Here is a 20097-nt window from a genome sequence, read left to right on the forward strand (position 1 = left end):
CTCAGAGCACCTGTGCTGCATCATACCCAAGGGAGCAAACCAAAAGGAACAAAACACCTGGAAAATGCCACAGGAGCTGTCTGCAGAGCCAGTGAAGCCCAGATTTAAACTCTGGGGAAAGAGGCATGACATATCTTTGAAATCTCATAATAGGGTCTGTATTGGCAAAGCTGACATCCAAGATGACAGTTTTGAAGGGCAAGGAGATCCAAAATAGGGACCTATTTTTCCAAGATACTTGTCTGCAAGTGCAGAAAGACACTTGCTGGGATATTCAAGAGCTTTCGGCTGTAAAAGTCCCATGAGGATGCTGTGGTGCTGGGGCAGTACAGCAGGCACCAAACACTAAGGCAATTAGTGTAAGTACACATAAGCAGCCAAACCAGTCCCCTTGCTCCAGTCATGTTTAAGTAACAGGTCTCTTTAAGTGCACTTTTAAATTTAGTTGTGGCTGTGCAGGCTAATCAAATGCTAGCACTCACATTCTCAGCTGCTTCCTCTGAACATGACTGTGAGCTGTTTAATGGAGCCAGGTGATCTTTAAGGTCCCTTCCAACCCAAACCATTCAGGGATGCTGTGATAACGCAACCTGACGATGATTGTTTTTGCCTGGAGCCCAGGGGAAACGCATTCACCACTCAGTGGTTTACTTACAGCCAGGGCATTTCGCTACAGGCATTCAATGGACAGAACATCCTTCTTTTCTCTTGAGATTAGAAATTATGCGAAATACACGTGAGTTAATATATTTTAGTTTAAAATCCATATGTCGTGACTTTCTAGAGATTAACTTCAGGGTCAGAGAAGAATGTTTTCAGGTGAGCCTGATTGGGGTTCAGCTAGCTGTGACAGATGCAGTTCATCTGGGGGTGGGAGGGGGAATTGTGGAGAGGATAAAAGAGGCTTTGGAAGGCAGTGCAGGGTTCTTTCTCTCAGGGAAGCTTTCCAGTCTTTGTCCAAGTAATCTCCTGCAGTGCTCTGCACCGTATTATGCCCTCACCTATTCCTTTTAATCACTTTCTTCCTTTGGAGCTCTCCCCATCTGCGGACTTGAGGCCCTGCAGCAGCCCCCTAGTTATCCCCGGCAAAGAGGGGAAGGCCTTTTTGGGAGGAACCCCCTCGCCAAGGGTCCGCCGCCTGCCTCCGCGCCTGGCCTGGTGCTCCATCGACTGGGACCAGCTCTGCCTCCTGCAGCCCCTGGGCTCTGGGGGCTTTGGGTCTGTCTACAAAGCCACCTACCATGGTGCGACCGTGGCTGTGAAGCAGGTGAAGAAGAGCAGCAAAAACCGGCTGGCATCACGGCAGAGCTTTTGGGCTGAGCTGAACGTCGCCTGGCTGCAGCACGAGAATGTGGTGCGCGTGGTGGCCGCCAGCACGTGTGCCCCTGCCAGCCAGAACAGCCTGGGCACCATCATCATGGAGTATGTGGGCAACATCACCCTGCACCACGTTATTTACGGCACTGGCAAGGCGTGGAGGCAGGGGGAGGATGAGGAAGGAGGGTGTGGCAGGAAGGCTCTGAGCATGGAGGAGGCCGTGGGCTATGCCTGCGACATCGCCACGGGCCTGGCCTTCCTCCACGCGCAGGGCATCGTGCACTTAGACCTGAAGCCTGCTAATGTCTTCATCACGGAGCAAGGGGTGTGCAAGATCGGAGACTTTGGCTGCTCCCAGAAACTGGAGGACGGCTTGTCCCACAGCCCCCACGTTTCCCAGCACGGGGGCACCTACACGCACCGTGCCCCCGAGCTCCTCAAGGGCGAGAGGGTGACGGCCAAGGCGGACATCTACTCCTTTGCCATCACCCTCTGGCAGATGGTCATGCGGGAGCAGCCCTACCTGGGCGAGCGGCAGCACGTGCTCTATGCCGTGGTGGCCTACAACCTGCGCCCTTCCCTGGCTGCTGCTGTTTTCCACGAGTTGCCCACGGGCCAAAGGCTGAGGAGCATTATTAGCTGCTGCTGGAAGGCCAACGTGGAGCAGCGCCTCAGTGCTGCCCAGCTGCTGCCCAGCCTCAGGGCCCTTAAGGGGAGCCTCTAGGAAAAAACTGAAGATGACTCCTTTTTTTTTTTTTTATTCGCATCTTGTCTTTCCACCCACCTTCCCTGCAAGTGTGATGGGTTTAGCCCCTCTGTGATCCAAAGACTTTGTTGCTCTTTTTATATTTAAAAAAAAAGTCAGTTTGTTATAAGAAGATTACAAATAAAGACATTTAACTAGACTTTGGGGCTTTTTAAACCATGGAGGGGAATAGAGAGGCAAGGATCGAGATATTGGTGAATATGACTCTTTCCGGTTGATCTCCGGTGCACTGCCTCATTTAGGGGGAAAAAATGGGGAATGGGACAAGCAAAAGAAATAGTTGTTTTGAAATAATAATAATTAAAAAAAAAAAAGACTGCTTTTGGGAGGTTTTGTACCTAATGTTTTTTGGTGTTTCCAAATATGAAATACGAATTGTTCTTTAGACTAATTCAGTTTTTGTATTTAAACTTTTCTTCATAAATGAATGCAGAGTGTCAGTGTGTGTGTGTGTTTTTTTTTTCCTGTTCTTAGAAGTAGTTTTGTTGTTTTTGAATTGGAACATGTAACCTACCTGATCTCCCTGTTGACACAAGAGACCTTCTTGTCATTCTAAGACTCCTGAGCATAAGTTGATAGACACATTAACAACCTGTGCTTTTATAAACTCTCCATGCTACCAGGTGTTTGTTGCGACTTGCTAGTTGGTATTTTGTAAACTGCAGTATCTGAAGTATTACAAGAACATCTTGTGTGGAACAGAAAAATCTTAGATCTTGGAGGTAAAATGGGAATTAAAAATATATACGTATGAGTTGTAAGGGAGATACATAGATACAAAAAAAAAAAAAACGGATGAGGGGAAAAATTATGCTCCCTTCTTAATGGGTCAGTACCAGGTAAGATACTGAAAGCAGTGAAAATGAAGACTTTTTAAAGCAGTGATAATGATACTTTGCCAGTGCTTGAAGTGTACATCATTGAACAATTCTCTGCTCGTGACTGCACTGTTTGTCTTATCTACTGTCTTTCCTAATCTGGTTGTAACATGTCTGGGAGAGGAAGTGCTCTAGGCAATGCTAGAGACAGAGAGCTCTGATCCTTAATTTATCAAAACCAATAATTATAGATCTGTCTAGATCTCAGCCCTTGTCTGGAACTATGAAGACCTGACTGCTGTAGCTAATGTTGTCATTCTGCTCAAAAACTCTACTGCTTTTTAAGACAGAGCAAGAGTGATATTTCGGTCAAATGGTTTTTCTTCTTTCCCCTTCCTCCCCCTTGCTTCCATTCTGGAAAAAAATCCCAAAGGAATTGAGCCAGTTTCCTGGTTTCTGACACACATCTGTTCTCAGCCCCGTGAAATCCTGGAAATGAGCAACTATGTGAATTTGAGATGATTCTGTAGGTCTTTATGGTATTTGGGTTGTTCATTCATTGAAATTAATGTTTTATAAAGCATATCTAAGCTTAACTGTTTCTTGCTCTTCTGTCCCTCTTTAGTGGAACTATAAAATGCCTGCTTGAATTGAGGGAAAAAAAAATAATAAGGTAAATGTTGGAATAACCTTCCTTTGTATTTTCTTTGTCAAAATGATTATGCTATAAAACCAGAACTTGTTTTTCATGTTGCATAGCTTTTTTTAATAAGCAGTAAATCTTATAAAAGTTATAATAAGCCAGTTACCTTTTAAAATGATTAGCTGAGGGCACATAAGATAAACTGTCAGATAAAGCCATTGGCACGCCTCATGTTAATATCAGACCTTAGAGGTTTTTTTCCGGTCTTCAAAAGAATACCATTAAATAAAATAAAAAAAAAAAAAAAAAGTTTTTCGTAGTTCCTAGATGCTCACAAGTGTTGTGTTTATTTTGCAAGTCTAGATAACATATTGATTAAGCTGATAGAAACTCGGTGTTTTGTGCTTATTGATACCACTGAGTCTGTGAAAAACCCAGTGCCCTTCAAATTGTCTCTTATTCTTGATAGAAAAGTACTGGATGGCCAAGACCCACTCTTGAAGCATAATCAGCAGTGCAGATGTCTCTGTCAATTTTACTGGATTCTTTTTCAAGCTGGAGTAACAACTCTGCAAGGTACTCAAGGTGTAGGAACATCAGAAGCTCCTGTCATAACAATGTTCTCTCTTTTTTTTTTTTTTTTTTGTTTTTAATAGGCTTCACTCAGAAGGAATGTAGAGTCACTGTCAAAACATACAGAGATGGGCTTAGAGAAGCCAAAGCCCATCTCAGCTGAATCTGGTGAGAGATGTGAAGAGCAACAGGAAAGTTTTACAGGAATATCAGCAGCAAAAGGAAGACCAGGCCAAATCTGGGCCCACTGATGAGTTGGGTAAGAGAGCTGGTGACAAAATCTGTGGAGAAGACCAAGGTCTATTGATTCTTCAATTCAGTCTTTAATGGTGAAATTTACATTCAGGAATCTTGGGCCCATTGAGACCAATGGGAAGTTTGGAGCGAGGGTAACTTACCCTTGGTAGAGGAAAGAAGATGTTAGGGAACACCCATACAAACAGGACACACACAACAAGTTCATGGGACCTGGTGGAGTGCACCCACAAACTCTGGGGGACCTGGCCAATGTCACTGTGAGGTCATGGTAATATCTGAAAGTTGTGGCTAGTGAGGGGAGCTTCTGAGGAGTGGCAGAAGACAAATGTCTCTGCTATCTGCAAGATCATCAGAAAGGAGGATCTGGGAAACTCTAAGGCAGTCAACCTCACCTCAGCCCCTTGGGAAATGGTGGAATGAATAACCCTGGAAATGATTCCAAATGCATGAAGGACAAGAAGGTAATTGGGTGTAGTCAGCATGGATTTATGAAGGGGATATCATGCTCAGCCAATCTGGTAGGCTTCTCTGTTGACATTATGGGCTTGTTAAATGAGGGGAGAGCAGTAGTTGTTGCTTATCTTGACTTCAGAGAGACTGTTGGCACTGTTTCCCATTACATCCTCGGGTAAAATGATGTCCAGCTGGGGGCCAGTCATCAGTGGTGCACCCCAGGCATCAACTATTGGGGCTGGTACAGTTGATTATCTCTGTTAACGACCTGGATGATGGGACAGAGGGCACCATCAGCAAGTTTGCAGGTGATACTGGTGATACGCCAGGTTGCTGTGCGGTTATTCAGTGGGACCTTGCCAGGCTGGAGAAATCCGCTGATGGCAATCCTTGCCAGGACCTGCAAAGCCTGGCAAGTGAGGCAGGAGAACCCCAAGCACCCGCAGTGGGGGCCAGGAGACTGGAAATCAGGTCTGTAGGACTGGCCCCGAGCTGACCGTGAGCCAGCGATGCGCCCTGGTGGTAGAGGAGGCCAACAGCAGCCGAGCATCTTCGTGGCAGCCAAGGGCAGCCCCAGCTCCTCCAGGGCATCCCCAGGAAGGGTGTCCCCGCTGCTCAGCCCTGCAGGGACGGGTCTGGGGGGCTGCTTTGGCACCTCGGGACTCCGCTGGAGCAAGGAGGGCATGGGGGGACTGGAAGGAGTGCAGCAAGGGGCCGCTGAGTTGGGGAAGGGCCTCGGGGATATGTTGGGGCTGCTCAGCACAAAAATGAGAGGGTTCAGAGGGATTTACCTGCTTGTGTAAAGGCTTGGGAGGGAATAAAGATGCAGCCAGGCACTTCTCAGCAGCACCCAGTGACAGGGCCAGAGGCGCAAGCTGATGTACAGAAAATTCTACTTAAAATTAAGTAAAACTTTTCTTCCTGTGAGGATGGTCGAATGCTGGAAGGGGTCACCCAGAGAGGTTGGGGAATCAACCTGGGAGATGTTCAGACCAAATGGACATGGCACTGAGCAGGGGGGTAGGCTAGGCAATCTCCGGAGGTCCCTTCCAACCTCAATAAGTCTGTGATTATAATAATGCTGATAGATGGCTGAGCTCCTGAGACCTCCTACAAAAATACTTCTAGCAAAAACCTATACTCTTTCCTCTAGGGACATCATAAATGCAAGGCACACTTTGATTCTTAGCAATGGCTTTGTTGTCTTGGGGGGTCAGGTTGGAATTTTGTGCTTTTTCTTTTCTTCACGTGTTAATATCAGTAGACCTACCAGAAAGTTTTGGCAGATTTCTCATTCTTGATATTCTGAAAACTATGAATTATTACTTATTAACTGTAGAATGTTAATTCATTAAAAAAAAAAAAAAAAAAAAAAAAAAGAGAATTAACTTTTTGTTAATTCCTTGAAGACTTTTTTCCATTTCTTCTTGTATTTTTATATTTAATCCACTGGAGTCTTATCCTCTGTTTTCTTCATTTCAAGCTTCAGATCTCCAGAAGATGCCTTCTTGTTTCTAAACCTGGCATAAAAGCCAATGAGTGGAGCTGCACATTGCACTTTGCTCTCTCACACTTGCATACCTCCATATAAAATGCTAGCAGAGGACACATGATGCTAGCAGAGCGCTGTTTCAGATGATTGTGTTACAGCTCCCTTGGAATTCTGTTCATCTGAAATTTTCTCCAAGCTGATTTCTTTTTCTTTCCTTCCCCGTATGTATGTATGCAACACGTGATGTTCCAAATGTTTAGTAAGTCGCGGTTACAAGTCAAGGTAAACTTTAAGGGGGTACAGACTTCAGGGATATCTCATCCCTCATTTGTTCTCCTCATTCCTGAAACTGATCACCTGCAGCTTATCAACCATAACAAAGGATTTATTGAAGGCCTGGAGAAAGTGCTACAACCAGTTAATTGTAGTTTACCAACGTCTTTCTGTACTTTCTGAGCATGAAATACTCATGAAGCCAGTGCACAGCTCATTTGTCCACTTCCAGTTTGGGTTGCAGAGGTCAAAGGAGGGAGGAATTTTTTTTATTACTGCTTGTGGTGGAAGCAGAGTGTTGACATCAGTATCACCTTGTCCTGACGTAAAACATAAAAAGGGACATTGCTTTTTCTATCTGTGGACTAGATGCCTCAGCAGGCTATATAAAGGCATAATGAGCTTGAAAGGCTGAACTAGCATTCTCATCCTGATCACCTCTGGGAAGCCTGGGACCCCACATTGCACGGATTCAGCCAGTGCAGCATCACTGTCACTGCAGTGCATCCAGAGGCTGTGCCCTCCAGCCTCCTGCCAGCCAGGTACGCCCTGTTGGGTTTAGCATAGGTCTCCTCAAATGAGTGTGACCACATCATCCCGACTGTGACTAGGAAGGAACAAAGCCTCAGTTGTCCTGATGGGTAAGTGTCAGGTGTCTCATGTCAGACCATCAACTAAGTTCCACAGCGTGATAACCAATTTGTGGGAAGGATGAGAAGGGAGGAGAGAAAAAAAAATGGAAATGTAACTTTACTATTCTGTATTACTTTCATCTTACAGTCATATAAGCTATTACTGAAGGTTTAGGACCTTTAGTTTCCAAGTAGATGTATCTACAGATATTTCATAACTTTTTTTTCTTTTTTTTTCTTTTTTTTTTTTTAAAGAGGCATAAACTGCAGTTCCTATAGTACTCTTTTAGGGTGGTGTGGGAGCATTACTGTTAGACAAATTTGCTAATTAAGCAGGCAATGGTTATCTATTTCACTGTTACATAGCTTCTGGCTTCCCATCATCAGGAAGCCCCTGTAGCCCCGCTCTTGGCATGTTTTGTTGTTTGCTTCTCTTTCCTTAGAGGCTTCTTCTGTGTCCACTTATTTCATATACCTTTTTTGTTTTGTGTCATTTTTTCTGCTGTGATACTGTATCTCAACCCAGAAAGCAAGAGGTAACAACACTATCTTCATGTAATAAAAACACTATGTAACTAGGAGGTGGGGGCATCATTAACACAGGATGGGAAGCATGAAGATCGTTGGCTTGCTTTTGTATTCAATGGTAAGAAATTCTGGACCTTTCTGAGCTGGACCACATTTCATATCATTTACCACAAACTCCAAATGCAAATAATTTCAGCAATCACAATCCAGAGTTATTTTTACACTCCCTATTTTTACCTTCATGTATTTTATGATTATAATCTAAACATAGGCATCTAGTTTTATTCTCTGCAGCAAAGCAAAGAAAAAATGTTTTTACAGAATACCACAAATATTTGTAAAATCAATGGGGGCTTAAGTGGATGCTTAATATTTGTATTGGTGTGGGTTTTTTGCATTATTAGCATCTGTGTTTATAAATGCCAGGACTAGAACAAAGATATAAATAGGGGTAGAAAATTAATGATTACTTTTAACATGAACTATATGCTGAATATTTTACTTGTACTTTATTTTAGTCATTCATCTGCTGCAAATATCTCATACAGCGTTCAAAGAGCCTCTTTCTATGCTTCACTTAACCCAGCTGCCAAATATTTGTCTGCCTGTCAAACGAACAGCCTTTAAACCAGTTAAAGACAGAAAATGGAACAACAGCAACAAAAGTCCACTGGCTTCTGTCCCAGTACGCCATCAGCTCAGGATGCCGTGGGACAATTTGATAGCAGAGGCACCATCCGACCTGGATTTGTCGGCGCACGAGGCTGAGTTGTTGCGCTCCCTACCCAGCCTGGCGTTCAATAGCCCGAGTGTTCGGCAGAGCAGGGAGGTGACTGCATTCGCCTTTGCAGGGCACCTGGGATAATAGGGTAATTCATAACTTAATAAATATTCTACTGCACATGTGCCAGGCTACAAAGAGCAAAGTAGGCTGCGTATTGGAAATGTAAATGTCCAGCCCTTTTTAAGTTATTCCCCCCCAAATGGGGCGGAAGGAAAAGCCAGTTTTATTTTCAGGCCATGTGTTTTGCTCAGCCACTTCAAAAATGGTGAAAGAGTTTTGATTCACATATGCCACCAGTGAAAGTGGCCCCAGAGACCAATATGGAAAGTTGCACCTTAACAGCGGTATTAAAAAAGCTGAGTGTTCACGTGGGAATTCACACACCGGGGAGGCTGTGTTTTCTTAATAGTAGTTAATAGTAGATATTGCGTAATACAATAAGTTTAGACAGATAGCTATCATATACTTTGGCCACAACCTTGTTTCTCTTATCCAACAGTTTCATTAATGGGATTTGCAGACAGCACAAAAGCCACACACGCAGTTTTTAAAGGACTGTATCACTGCGCTGACAAGTCACCTGAATTTCTCTTTGCATATAAAGCAACAGAACCTCTCCAAGCACTTAAAATTGTACAAACTTATATAGCTCTTGGGAATTAAATTATTAGATATTTTCTGATTTAAAGGGAGAAAAGGGATGTTCTTTATTTCTAATATTTCCATCATTTCAGAGGCTGATGTTCAGAGGCAAACAATTTCTTTGATTTTTTTTGTTCAACTTGATTATTTTTGTATCGCATGTCTTATTTTATCAAGTTGTATGTTGAAGTACAAACTGTGCTTAGAAAAAGTGTCCTAACCATAAAAATTAGCGCTACCTGACAAAATCATAGCAAGGATAGCATGAAAGAGCCATTATTTGTGCAGGCAGACAAGGGGTGGCTGGAGGAGGCAATGAGGCAAACCCGAAACTCCAAAAAAAAAAAAAAAAAAAAAAAAAGCAATTTGATGCAAGTTTTTCAGTGACATTCCCCTTTGAAGAATCATCTTATGATGGTGTTTGAATTTCTGTCCCATATGCTAGAGGTACCTGTTCACTGGGCTGTCAGTGAAAGAAACGAAATTTCTATAATTTATAATACATTATATACACTACGATTTAAATAGTAAAAAGCTCAATTTTTCCATATCAAAGGTGGGTTTTTTTCTTTTTCTTTTTTTCCAGGAAATGGGAAAAGTAGTTGCATATACATTTGTGCCAGCCAGAACAAAGTGGCTGGCTCTACCTCACACCAGGAATATTTCACAAGAGCGTGTTTGAAGCAGTTCTTCCTCTGAATGCATCAGGGACTCTCAGAAAGGAAATGTACCTGCTGCAAGTTTGCAGAAAGGAGGCCACTGATAGAGCAAAGTACAGGCTGGGTGGTCTTAGAAACATCTTCAAACAAACGAAACTATTGAAAGATGATGTAATATAAGTATTTTGTGCTTGAAAGAAAAACCTGAGATCATAATGCCGAAAAAAACTACAGGTATTGGTATTTATTTTTTCAGGGGGCATTGCTACCATATTCAAAAACACCAATGTATATTACAAAAATTAACTTGACTTGCCTAAAAATTGAATATTCTTGACCACCACCTTCTTTTGTCCTAATGCTATTTTTACCTCGGTTTTAAACAAGTAGGTGATTCTGCTCCCCTTGGAAAACCTCTTGTTAGAGTTTTCTCTGTGCGTGGAGGTGGAGATGTTTGGGATGGAAGAGTGATCGTGTGCACTCAGGTAGAGTTGTTCTTGCTACAATTTAAGTGATTGATGCAGGGGGGGATGTATTTTCTACTTTATATAGCATTTTTATAATACATTTCCTGGGATAATAAAGAAGCAATATTCTGTAACAGTGATGTTTTACAGGCTGGTGTGAAAGGAAACGTACAAGCCATGTTTTCATTACAAGGCAAATAGGAACTTTGGCTGTGTATTTAGGTCAAAGACAAGCTTTAATAGACTTACCTCGCTCTCGTGTAAGTTCCCCTAAACAGGATGGTCAAGTCTGCTGTGAAACGACACGAGAAACTCTACAGTTGTTGTTCCTGCCCCCCAACCACAACCTCATAATTTCCAAGTAGTAGGCTGCAGCTGCCGCTTTGCCACGTTAGCTTTATAAGAAGTTAGCAAGGCCTTTGAAACCCAAACTTCTTAATATTTGATGCCTCTTGGATCGCTTTCATGTTACGGCGTGGATCTGTCCAGCTGTTCTGAACCATCAGTGTAATGATTTCCTCAGCAGCTATTAATTCCTGTTGCTAAAGCACATCTTTAACACCAAAGGTATCTCATTTAGTTCCAGGTTCTAAGTTTTACATTATTCCTCTTTCTGTCGGTTTTTGAGTAATTATACTTCACTAGTTCACACAGGGTCAGGTCACAACAGGAGACACTACTGAATTTGGCTTTAGTTTTTCCTTTACAGATGGTAGGGTTGGGAAGGGCAGCTCTTCACAAGCCACGCAGAAGTCAGCCTGATGCTGGGTTGTAATCTAAATAAAACTATGAGATGCAACCACTCTCCTTCTCTAATAGTCCTGGACAATCATGATGCCCATTCCCTCCTTGCTTTATATCCCCTCTTCATCTGTAGAGAGCATTTTCTAAAATTTTTCCAGTGCTTGCAAGCATTCATCATCCGAAAAACAGGTGATTCAGGAATATCGCAAGGAGGAAATGCACCTTGAAGGGATGAATAAAAACTTCAGGAAAAAAAAAAAAAAGTGATGCAGTGATGCATTCTATGTCAAGAGGCCAGCTCGTCAGTCATAAGGCAGTGTGAGGTCCGAATCATTCCTGAAATTATCCCTGCTCCATAACAGAGGCAGCACAAGCTCTGTGAAACTATTCCCTCCTACTCCGTCTCACTAAAGAATTAGATTAAATTAACTGGTCTTTAAGAGAAAAAAAAAAAGTGATTAGTGATTTCATAACAGGGCTCCAAAACAGTAGGCATCATGAGCGGAATATGCATACTGCATGTATTGCTAAACATAACTACTGCAGTGGTATCAACCTTTTCTTCCTAAGGACAGACACCCAACCTTGCAAACACCCTGCTGCTGGTAGCTCACCACAAAGCCTTCAGAGGAGCCAGACCTTGGAGAGAAAGACAGCTCCTAAAGCCTGTGTTAGCCCAAAATGTACTGTGAGAGCCTGTACGACCGGTGCGTGCTGCTAATCCCTCGATGCTCTGAGAAGCCAGTGAGGTGAGTGTAGCAGCCAACACTTGGCCTGGAAGCTGCTTCCAGTTGCTGTGCTCAGGCAGCCACGTGAATATTGGGAAATGGATGCAGCTTTTCAACACATGCTTTAAGCTATTGCATCTTCTTGAACTATTTTTTTTTTTCCCCAGGTAAATCACCCATTGTGACAAACAGCACCTAGTGGTACAGCCTGAAGTGGCAAAAACTGGACTGGAGAAGTAGTTTGGAATATGTTTTTGTACTTGGTTCACCTTTCCACGCATGAAGTCTTCCCAGGTGATTTCAAAAGTGGAAACTGGTTGTAGAAATACCATTTTGTTTCTGTTCCCACTAGGTCTGCTTTTACAGGGCTGACGTAGGGGTTTTCTGCACAGGAATTGCACGCCCCCCCTTGGTAGCGTGGCCTCGATACCGACAGATGCCACAGGAGGAATGTGAGTGTAAATGGTGCATGTGAGCTGAATGCCCAAACCTGACTGTACATTTTTGGCAGCACTTGGGGTGGCTACATGAGAACATGTGCCCACATCTCCAGGTAGCATTTAGGAACAGGGGGACCCGCACTCTCCACAGTGGGGAGTAAACCACACTTGTGGCCAGAGGCTGGGAGGTGTGTGAATGTGTACGTGGGACTAGAATTTGGGGAATTTGGCACAGCAGGATATTGAGGAAATTTGTAGGTGCTTGTTAGCACTTTGAAAGATTCTAGTATTGTAATTTCTGTTGTACTGCTGATGCTGCTTCACAAAACATAGTTCACTGATTACTGACAAATTACGTGTACCGTCTTATTTCAGTCCTGAGTGTTCAAAGGTATGTCCCAGTGATGTACCAGATTAAGCATCAACAGAAATGCTGTAGTATATTAGCTGTTAACTGTCAGAAGAACAAGGCAACAGGCTCTGACCAGGTCAATGATACTAGTAGCCAACTGCATTATCTGTATCTGTACTAAAGTATATGTATGCAAGGAAAGAGCTTGTGATGACTATGAAGATTGTGCTGCCCATTTCAAAAAGTCTCTTTATCATCAATATTTGTGGCTACATTTATCAACTATAAAGGACTCCCTCAAAGCACAATTGCTCTTTTTTTCTGAGCCATGGATCAAGTTTACTTTCTCCTCAATTACATAATAAATTAAAGAAAGCCTAATACATTGATTTTTTTTTTTTTTATATTTTATATGGTGGAAGTGGCAGATTTTTTTTTAAAATTTAAATGGACAGGCTAGGTGCAGTATTAGAATTCCAGCTATGGGCCGGTGCTGATGCATTCTGTCCATCTGCCACCTGCAAAGTATGTTAAGTCACCAACTACAGAAATCAGTCTTCAGAGAGGGTCTGCTTTCAGTTTTGGCAGGGTTTCTGGAAGAGCTTCAGTAGCTGAGGACAGAGTAAATACAGATATTCAGAATCTACAGAAGGATATTAACAGGTTCTACCTAAGTGCTGAGCAAAGAACTTGTTAGATTTCTGAGATATGAGACATCTGAATAACTTCAAGTCAATACAAGAGGATCTGCAGATACTTGCTATTAAGACCAAGCAAACGGTGAAGCCTTTCCGAAAATGCTTGAAAATAGTTTTTATTGGATTGCTGCTGACTGGTTTAAATACTCCACTGCCTACTGATGATTTCCTGAGAAGCCTTGACTATGATCCTGCTTCACAGGTATTTTATGACTAGAAGTTCAAATAAAATCTCGGTGTTCAAAGAACTTGGAGAAGGAAGTAATTTTCAAAGTAAAGAGGAACGTATTTCGGCAATATGTTAAAGCAAAGAGCTACAGGCTTAACCTGGCGTAACCCTGGCCCCAATTCCAGTGAGATGCCAGCATTGAATAATCGCTATCAAAAACGACGAAGCAAGTTTAAGGAGGCTACTGTGAGCCCTGTCCAAACCATTCACAAGCCTTGACTTCGAGACTGGTTACTGTAGTACTTCAGAAGACGCTGAGTGCCAGCAGGCACATGCTCGTTCAGTTAGTCCTTCATCCACATAGGTAGGCTCGTAGCAGAATCTGCTCTTGATTCATGACCACCCCAGCACTAGGAGAAACCTAGGAGATCTCAGAGATGTGTTTTGTCACATGAGCAAAGGAGGACAGAGGGTTAGACTGACAATAGACTTAATGGATTTAGATTTGTAGAATATCGGAATATTTTTGGGATAACTTGGATGTTAGCCTCAGTCACAGGGGGAAAAAAATCTTCCCAGGCAAAACTTGGCAAGATTAAATTCAATGGCAATAAATAGATAAAGAATCCGACGAGCATTCATTTATCAGAAAGTAAAGATGTTCAAGCTAAAATTAAGCAAAGAACCACAAATGATTACAAGAACCTAACTCCCAACACATGCATAGTTAATTAACAGGATGAAGTGAGTAATTAATTTGGAAGCATAAATTGCATCAAATTGGTTTTACTATAATCTGGTGGAAAATAGCTGGATAACGAAATATTCAGATCACTACTCAGGCTATTTCTGAAGGACAAGCTGGTCAAAGGAAAGAACAGTGATCTATGTATTAAAAAAAAAAAAAAAAAGTCGTGAATGGACGTGGGAAAATATTCTGATTGACAAATCATGAGATTAGGTATTAAATAGCTTCTGCTACAGGCTATTTGGTCATGTTAAAAGGAAGGCTTGCTTCTTAATCTTTTACCTTCTTAGTTATGTGATATAAGGAAAGCACTGTATTTATTACATGTACTAACTCAGAATTTCATAGCTAAACTGAAGCGGGCACTGGCTGGGAGAAAAACCTGTATTAAAACAAATATGTAACCAAAGGGAAAACAGGCATAAAACAAAACAGGTATTACATGCTAAAAGCTGTAGAATATTCAGAAGGTAAGCTGTAAATTACATTGATGTTGGATATTTACCCATGTGAAAAGCAGGAAGGAGTAATTAAAAATATATATATCAGAGAAAGCAGAAAGTTTAGATAAATTTCTGTTCTGGATTTCTGGCAAAAAAAAAAACAATGTATTAGTATCAGAAAATTCTAACAATAACTAAAGAAAGCCTTAAACATAGGAATTGAAGTAAGGCATTTTTTAAATCAGCAGCTCCAGATAGCTTGCATCCAAGAATTTTAAGAGCTGGCAAAGGAGACTTGTGTGCTGTTAATGTGGATTTTCCATAAGCTTTGAGAAATCTGGGGAAGCTCAGAAAAAAAAAAAAAATCTCACAGAAGGCTGAGGTGGCGCCAATATTAGAAAAACATAAGAAAGGAACAAAATCAGAAGTTTACTGGCAACCCTGCATTAATCCCCAGGGGAAAAAAATAAAACAAAAGAACAACTGAATCCTTGGTAGAGGAACAAAAAATAAATGACAACACTTAAATAACACATCAAATACATGAAACACACTTTTTGACTTTATTTCTCTTACCATTAGGGCATATGTTTGGTAGACAGTAGGAACAGTGTTGATCTAACAAATTTGTACATGGGCTTATTCAGTATAGCACCTAGAAACTGGCTTAGTTGTGCACATGTAATTCAATGTAAGTAAATAAAATTTAAGGTTACAGGTGTGTGTCATCAGTGAGGAATTGCTCAGGTGTCTTTCTAATTGAATCCCACTGGAATTAGTTCTTGACAACCAAGCTACTTAACATTTTATTGGAAATAAAGTTTACTAATAATATTTAAAAAGCTCTAAGTAAATAGCGTAGCAAGACATTTGATTTGGAATCATCTGGACTACTGGAAAAATCAAGTGCTTTAGCGTGATCGATGTGAGGTTATGTATTTAAGAATGATGAATATAAAACACTTCTAGAATGGAAGACTTCCTCAGGAAGTAGTTGGAACAGCTGATAACAGCGTAAACATGGATTCCTTATGGATAATTGAGTTCAAAGTTGTTAATGTAATTGTTAATCAGATCAGAAAACAAACTACCAGAAACAAAAGCTGCTTTCACTGCAGGGAGGAAGAGGCCAGAGAAGCAGGACTATCACCAAACAGATTTTCCAAGTACGGATTGGCAAGGGAAGTTGTAACAGGATGACTACTTCTGTATTCATGTTTATTGAAGCTGCTTTATCAGAACACGCCATCAAATTCAGAAACAATGCATTAGCAAATGAGGGACTACAAAGAGCTAGTACAAGCGACCCCACTGCAAAACAAATCCAGAACTGAGCAATGTGGTAAGTGGCATATAAAAGTTATGCATCTCATGGGAAATTTAAGGACCATTTGAAGAACCATGAAGTATTTGATCAGGGAAAAAAAGATATATATATATATATATATATATGTATGTATTAATAGCAGTGTGATAGGTGAAATGAAATTTGGATTAAAACACCAAGCAGGCTTTTTTTGAACAGATGCAGTAATTACACAGCTTCCAAAGGTGGCGGTAGTTTTGCTAACGTTACGCACGTCTGCGATTACTGGACAAAATGCCCACAAATAGGATTGATATGCTGTTTTTAAGAGCTGATTGCTATGATCTTACTATCACCCATTGTTTCCTAAGTTATGATAGCCGTTTCTCCATCAGGTAAGTAGCAACACATGCAGGATGGGTATACTTTGAGCAAGCAGCTTTGCAGCTGGCGCTTATCGACGTCCAGGCCACACCAACGAGTCCTCCCATCAGGAAAACATCCCTCTGGAGCAGAACCTGAAGGAAGGGAGTTCAACAAACAAAATTAACTAAAGCTCCTGGACCCGGGGGGGGGGGGAGGAATGAAAGCAATATTTTCGCTTAACCCCCCTCAAAGCTTCATCTGCCTCTCCTCCCGGGGAGCAGCAGAGGCGGGGGGGTGGCGCTGACACCCCATTGAGCACCCCAGGACCCATCCCTATCCCACAGCACCAGCACCACCGAGCTCCCCGCCGGTTCCGGGCGCTGCAGCGGGGTGAAAGGTCCCGCAGCTCCCGGATGGAGGCGGTGCAGCCCTGCACGCCGGCGCCCCGCCCGCTATATAAGCGCAGCCCCGCGGCCGGGCCTTCCTCTCGCCGCCGCTCCGCTGCCTCCTCCTGGCTCACCGCTGTTCGCTGGGCCCCGCACCGCCCCGCCCGGGAATAAGTCGGCCAGGAAGGCCCCGCTGCCGCCATGGTGAGGCGGGGAGGGGGACGGAGCCCGGCGGGGCCGGGCTGCGGGGGGCACGGCGCTGCCCTCCCCGCACCGCGTGGCCGGGGCTGGGCTGGGAGGGCGCCGCGGTGCCAGCGCCTGATTTTCAGCCTCTTTTTTTTCCTTCAACTCGGTCTCCTTAGTTGCTAGGGTTATGAAATCCTAAAGGTGTTTTATTTTGAGCCCAAGGGGGTTCAGTGCCTGGGCGTTGGGTGGTGCTGGCCGTAGGGTTTGATGCTTCCACCCTTTGACCTTTTAGGCGTTTAAGGACACCGGCAAGGCACCCGTGGAGCAGGAGGTGGCCATCCATCGCATCAGGATCACGCTGACGAGTCGCAACGTGAAGTCACTCGAGAAGGGTGAGCGAGGCCTTCTTCTGATTTAACTGGGCTAGCTTTTTAAGTAACACCTGATATACACGATATATCGCAAAATGGAGTGTGTCGAAACTAGTTGGAATTGGATCTTAGCATCCGCATGTTTGTACATGACTGCAGCTAACGAGGTTAGTTGTAAGGATCTAATCTATTTTTTAAGTGAAATTAGTTTTAGGGTTTTTGCATTGTACTGAAAATGCACGTCCTCGGCGTTAGTGTAAGAGCACCTGTAGTTATAATGTAATGTCCCGCAGTTCTTCTGGGGATTTCAGATCTTACTGGTGGAAGGTGTAAGAGCCAAAAGGCACGGGTTTCCTGGCTGATATTCTGTCATTCTCGTTATTAAGCGGTCAGTTCCAAGTTTAACATTCAACCAGGAATTATTTTGTCTTGTTTAGGAACTGACTTTGCCAGTATGCTGTAAATATTGCAGAATCAGTGTTTGTTGCCGGGTCTTTGGGCTGCTAACAGCTTAAATCTAGCTGGATGTGTGCAGTGAGAGCTGCTGGCTGCTGTTCCGGTGTGGTTCTGTGAACCTGGGGTCAGCCTCCCACTTCCATGCAGTTGGCTATGAAGAGAACTCCTAGACGTGAATCACAGTGATCACTCTATACGCTATTCCGAGCCAACGTAGCTTTTCTAAACCTTCACTTAAAACAAACAAACAAAAAAAAAAACACCCAAGCCTGAAACTCTTTTTTTGTATTTTTTAGTCTGTGCCGACTTGATCAGAGGTGCTAAGGAGAAAAACCTCAAGGTGAAAGGACCTGTTCGCATGCCCACCAAGGTGAGGAAACTTCCAAGATGGGGAAAATCACTTTTTTTTTGCAAATGAGCACTGAGAACAACTTTTTAGAGACAAAGTTATGATGAAAAGCAGTACTGCTAAACTGAGGGCGATATAGTGTGAACAGATAATGACTTGACAAGGTGCTTTGACACTGGGGACAGCTATGTAGTAGTGCCATAAATGTTGAAAAGGGAAAGGGGCTTCTGTGTGCCTCAGCCTGATACCCTGTGTTTGTGGTCTCGCTGCAGACTCTGCGCATCACCACCAGGAAGACACCTTGTGGGGAGGGTTCGAAGACCTGGGACCGTTTCCAGATGCGCATCCACAAGCGGCTCATCGACTTGCACAGCCCTTCCGAGATCGTGAAGCAGATCACTTCCATCAGCATCGAACCGGGTGTAGAAGTCGAAGTCACTATTGCTGATGCCTAAAAGATGGTCATCTACTTTGAATAAAGCCGACTTACAAATTTTATTGGCGGTGCGTTTTTATGCTTGTGCCCAGAGTCTTTGGTAGTCCTCTGATTTTCGTGAAGAAAGGCAGCAGGAATCATAATCAGTGTGCTTTGGAGGAGGACTGCATTTTGTTGGTCCTTGATGAACACATCAGTTGCAACATGAGGAAGATGAAACTGGGGCATCACGGTTTCTTTAGAGTTTGGTGACTATGTGGACACGCACAGCACTTGAATCCTTTATGGAAAAAAAAAAAAACATTTTTCAGTAATTTAATTTTGGCTGAAATCACAGACAAGCAATAGCATTAAAACTGATGCCTAGGTAAACTACAGAGTTTTGATTTTTTAATTTTATTTTTTTTTGCTATGAAAGGCTGAACTAAAGCAGCACTTTTTCCCCCACACTTCACAGTTCAATAGTTGGGGCTGTTAAAAAAAAAAAATCATTTGTGGTGATTATGTTGAATTTAGCAAGTTCTTTCTCGACTTGCTCATAGAACCACAGTCAAGATGAAGCCGTGGAACTCTTGATTTTTTTTGAGGTTTAGATTTTTCATAGATTGAATATTAACAAAGTACAGTTTACATTTTACATTGCTTTTACGTAAAGCAACAAAATACCTATTTGTTGCTACTTGGGGCTCTCAGGTGTGTGGTTGTGTGAGCTCGGGTTTATTCTGCAAACTAAATTGTGATTCTTCAATGTACAAGAGGGAAAGCCCTGAGTCAGGTAATGCCCTTCATGCATTGAAGATGAGGCTGCCATTCTGGCTTCTGCCCTGAGCACATGGGAGAACTTTAATTAAACAAACAGCAATGAGGACACAAGTTTGTGTGGAGAGCCTCATGTTTCATTTACATTCACCAAGACCAAAACGGAGGCCAAAGCTTCAGCTTTCTTTGCCAAGGGATGCAGGAGACCACTTGTCTTAATTTCATTAAATGTAAAGCCTTCCTTAGAAGGGCTCTGTTTTAGCAGGCTCAAGAGCTGTGGTGAACTGAGGAGGTGAGAAATCTTGTCACGTTTATGTGTTGCTAGCCTGCTTCCTTGGGAAGAGCTGTTCAAAGAAATGTGTCAAGAGAGGGCAAAAAAACCCAGTGTCTTCCTGAAGGTCCATCTCTGGTAATGTTTCACAAATGAGCTGCCTGACAAATATTTTTAGTCTCATTTTTAAAGTCAATTGTGCCTCACGGGGTGCTCCGAAGAGCGCGGTTAGGACGTCATGACTTGGGTCAGGTTTAGAGGGGACAAGCAGGCAGGCAGCGGACTAACAGGCGGAGAGCATTACGGGATGACTTCTGTGTGTGATTATAACTATATTGCACCCAACTCTTCCTCACTCTGCCTAACCCAGTACCCTGCAGTCCTAACGCACCGGGAGGGATGCAGAGGGCTCACCCGGGCACCTCACCGGGTGCCTCAGCCCCACAGCGGCTGGAGCCGCCTCACGATCGCGTCACGCGCTGCCCCCCCCCCCCCCTTCCCGCCCCCCCAACGCCTCACGCCGCGCGGCGGGCGCCCCCTGCCGCCCGCAGCGCTGGCCCCGCCCCCTCTCCGCCAACCAATCA

The 20097-nt window shown here is 43.2% G+C and overlaps 2 protein-coding genes, 2 long non-coding RNA genes and 1 other non-coding gene across 5 annotated transcripts; 4 read left to right on the plus strand and 1 right to left on the minus strand.

The window, feature by feature from the left end:
• The first annotated feature begins 207 nt into the window (after positions 1-207).
• MOS (MOS proto-oncogene, serine/threonine kinase) lies at positions 208-2663 on the plus strand. Its single transcript, XM_005012118.6, has one exon. It carries the CDS (start codon positions 992-994, stop codon positions 2039-2041), a length of 1050 nt encoding a protein of 349 aa, XP_005012175.4. The 5' UTR covers positions 208-991; the 3' UTR covers positions 2042-2663.
• A 4864-nt stretch (positions 2664-7527) lies between these two features.
• On the plus strand, positions 7528-15055 carry LOC119716082 (uncharacterized). The gene is made up of 3 exons (XR_005263764.2): positions 7528-8622; positions 9766-11798; positions 11945-15055. It is a non-coding gene; the product is annotated as an uncharacterized lncRNA (long non-coding RNA).
• Positions 15056-15167: 112 nt separating this feature from the next.
• On the minus strand, positions 15168-16751 carry LOC140001867 (uncharacterized). The gene is made up of 2 exons (XR_011807499.1): positions 16647-16751; positions 15168-16451 (listed from the first exon to the last, which is right to left on the minus strand). It is a non-coding gene; the product is annotated as an uncharacterized lncRNA (long non-coding RNA).
• RPS20 (ribosomal protein S20) lies at positions 16735-18545 on the plus strand. Its single transcript, XM_027452251.3, has 4 exons — positions 16735-16889; positions 17164-17263; positions 17995-18068; positions 18320-18545. Exons 1-4 carry the CDS (start codon positions 16887-16889, stop codon positions 18500-18502), a joined length of 360 nt encoding a protein of 119 aa, XP_027308052.1. The 5' UTR covers positions 16735-16886; the 3' UTR covers positions 18503-18545.
• LOC113842994 (small nucleolar RNA U54) lies at positions 17847-17912 on the plus strand. Its single transcript, XR_003495900.1, has one exon. It is a non-coding gene; the product is annotated as a small nucleolar RNA U54 (small nucleolar RNA).
• Positions 18546-20097: the final 1552 nt, after the last annotated feature.

The sequence above is a fragment of the Anas platyrhynchos genome, chromosome 2 (genome assembly GCF_047663525.1).
Source record: "Anas platyrhynchos isolate ZD024472 breed Pekin duck chromosome 2, IASCAAS_PekinDuck_T2T, whole genome shotgun sequence".
In the NCBI taxonomy this organism is placed as follows: Eukaryota; Metazoa; Chordata; class Aves; order Anseriformes; family Anatidae; genus Anas; species Anas platyrhynchos.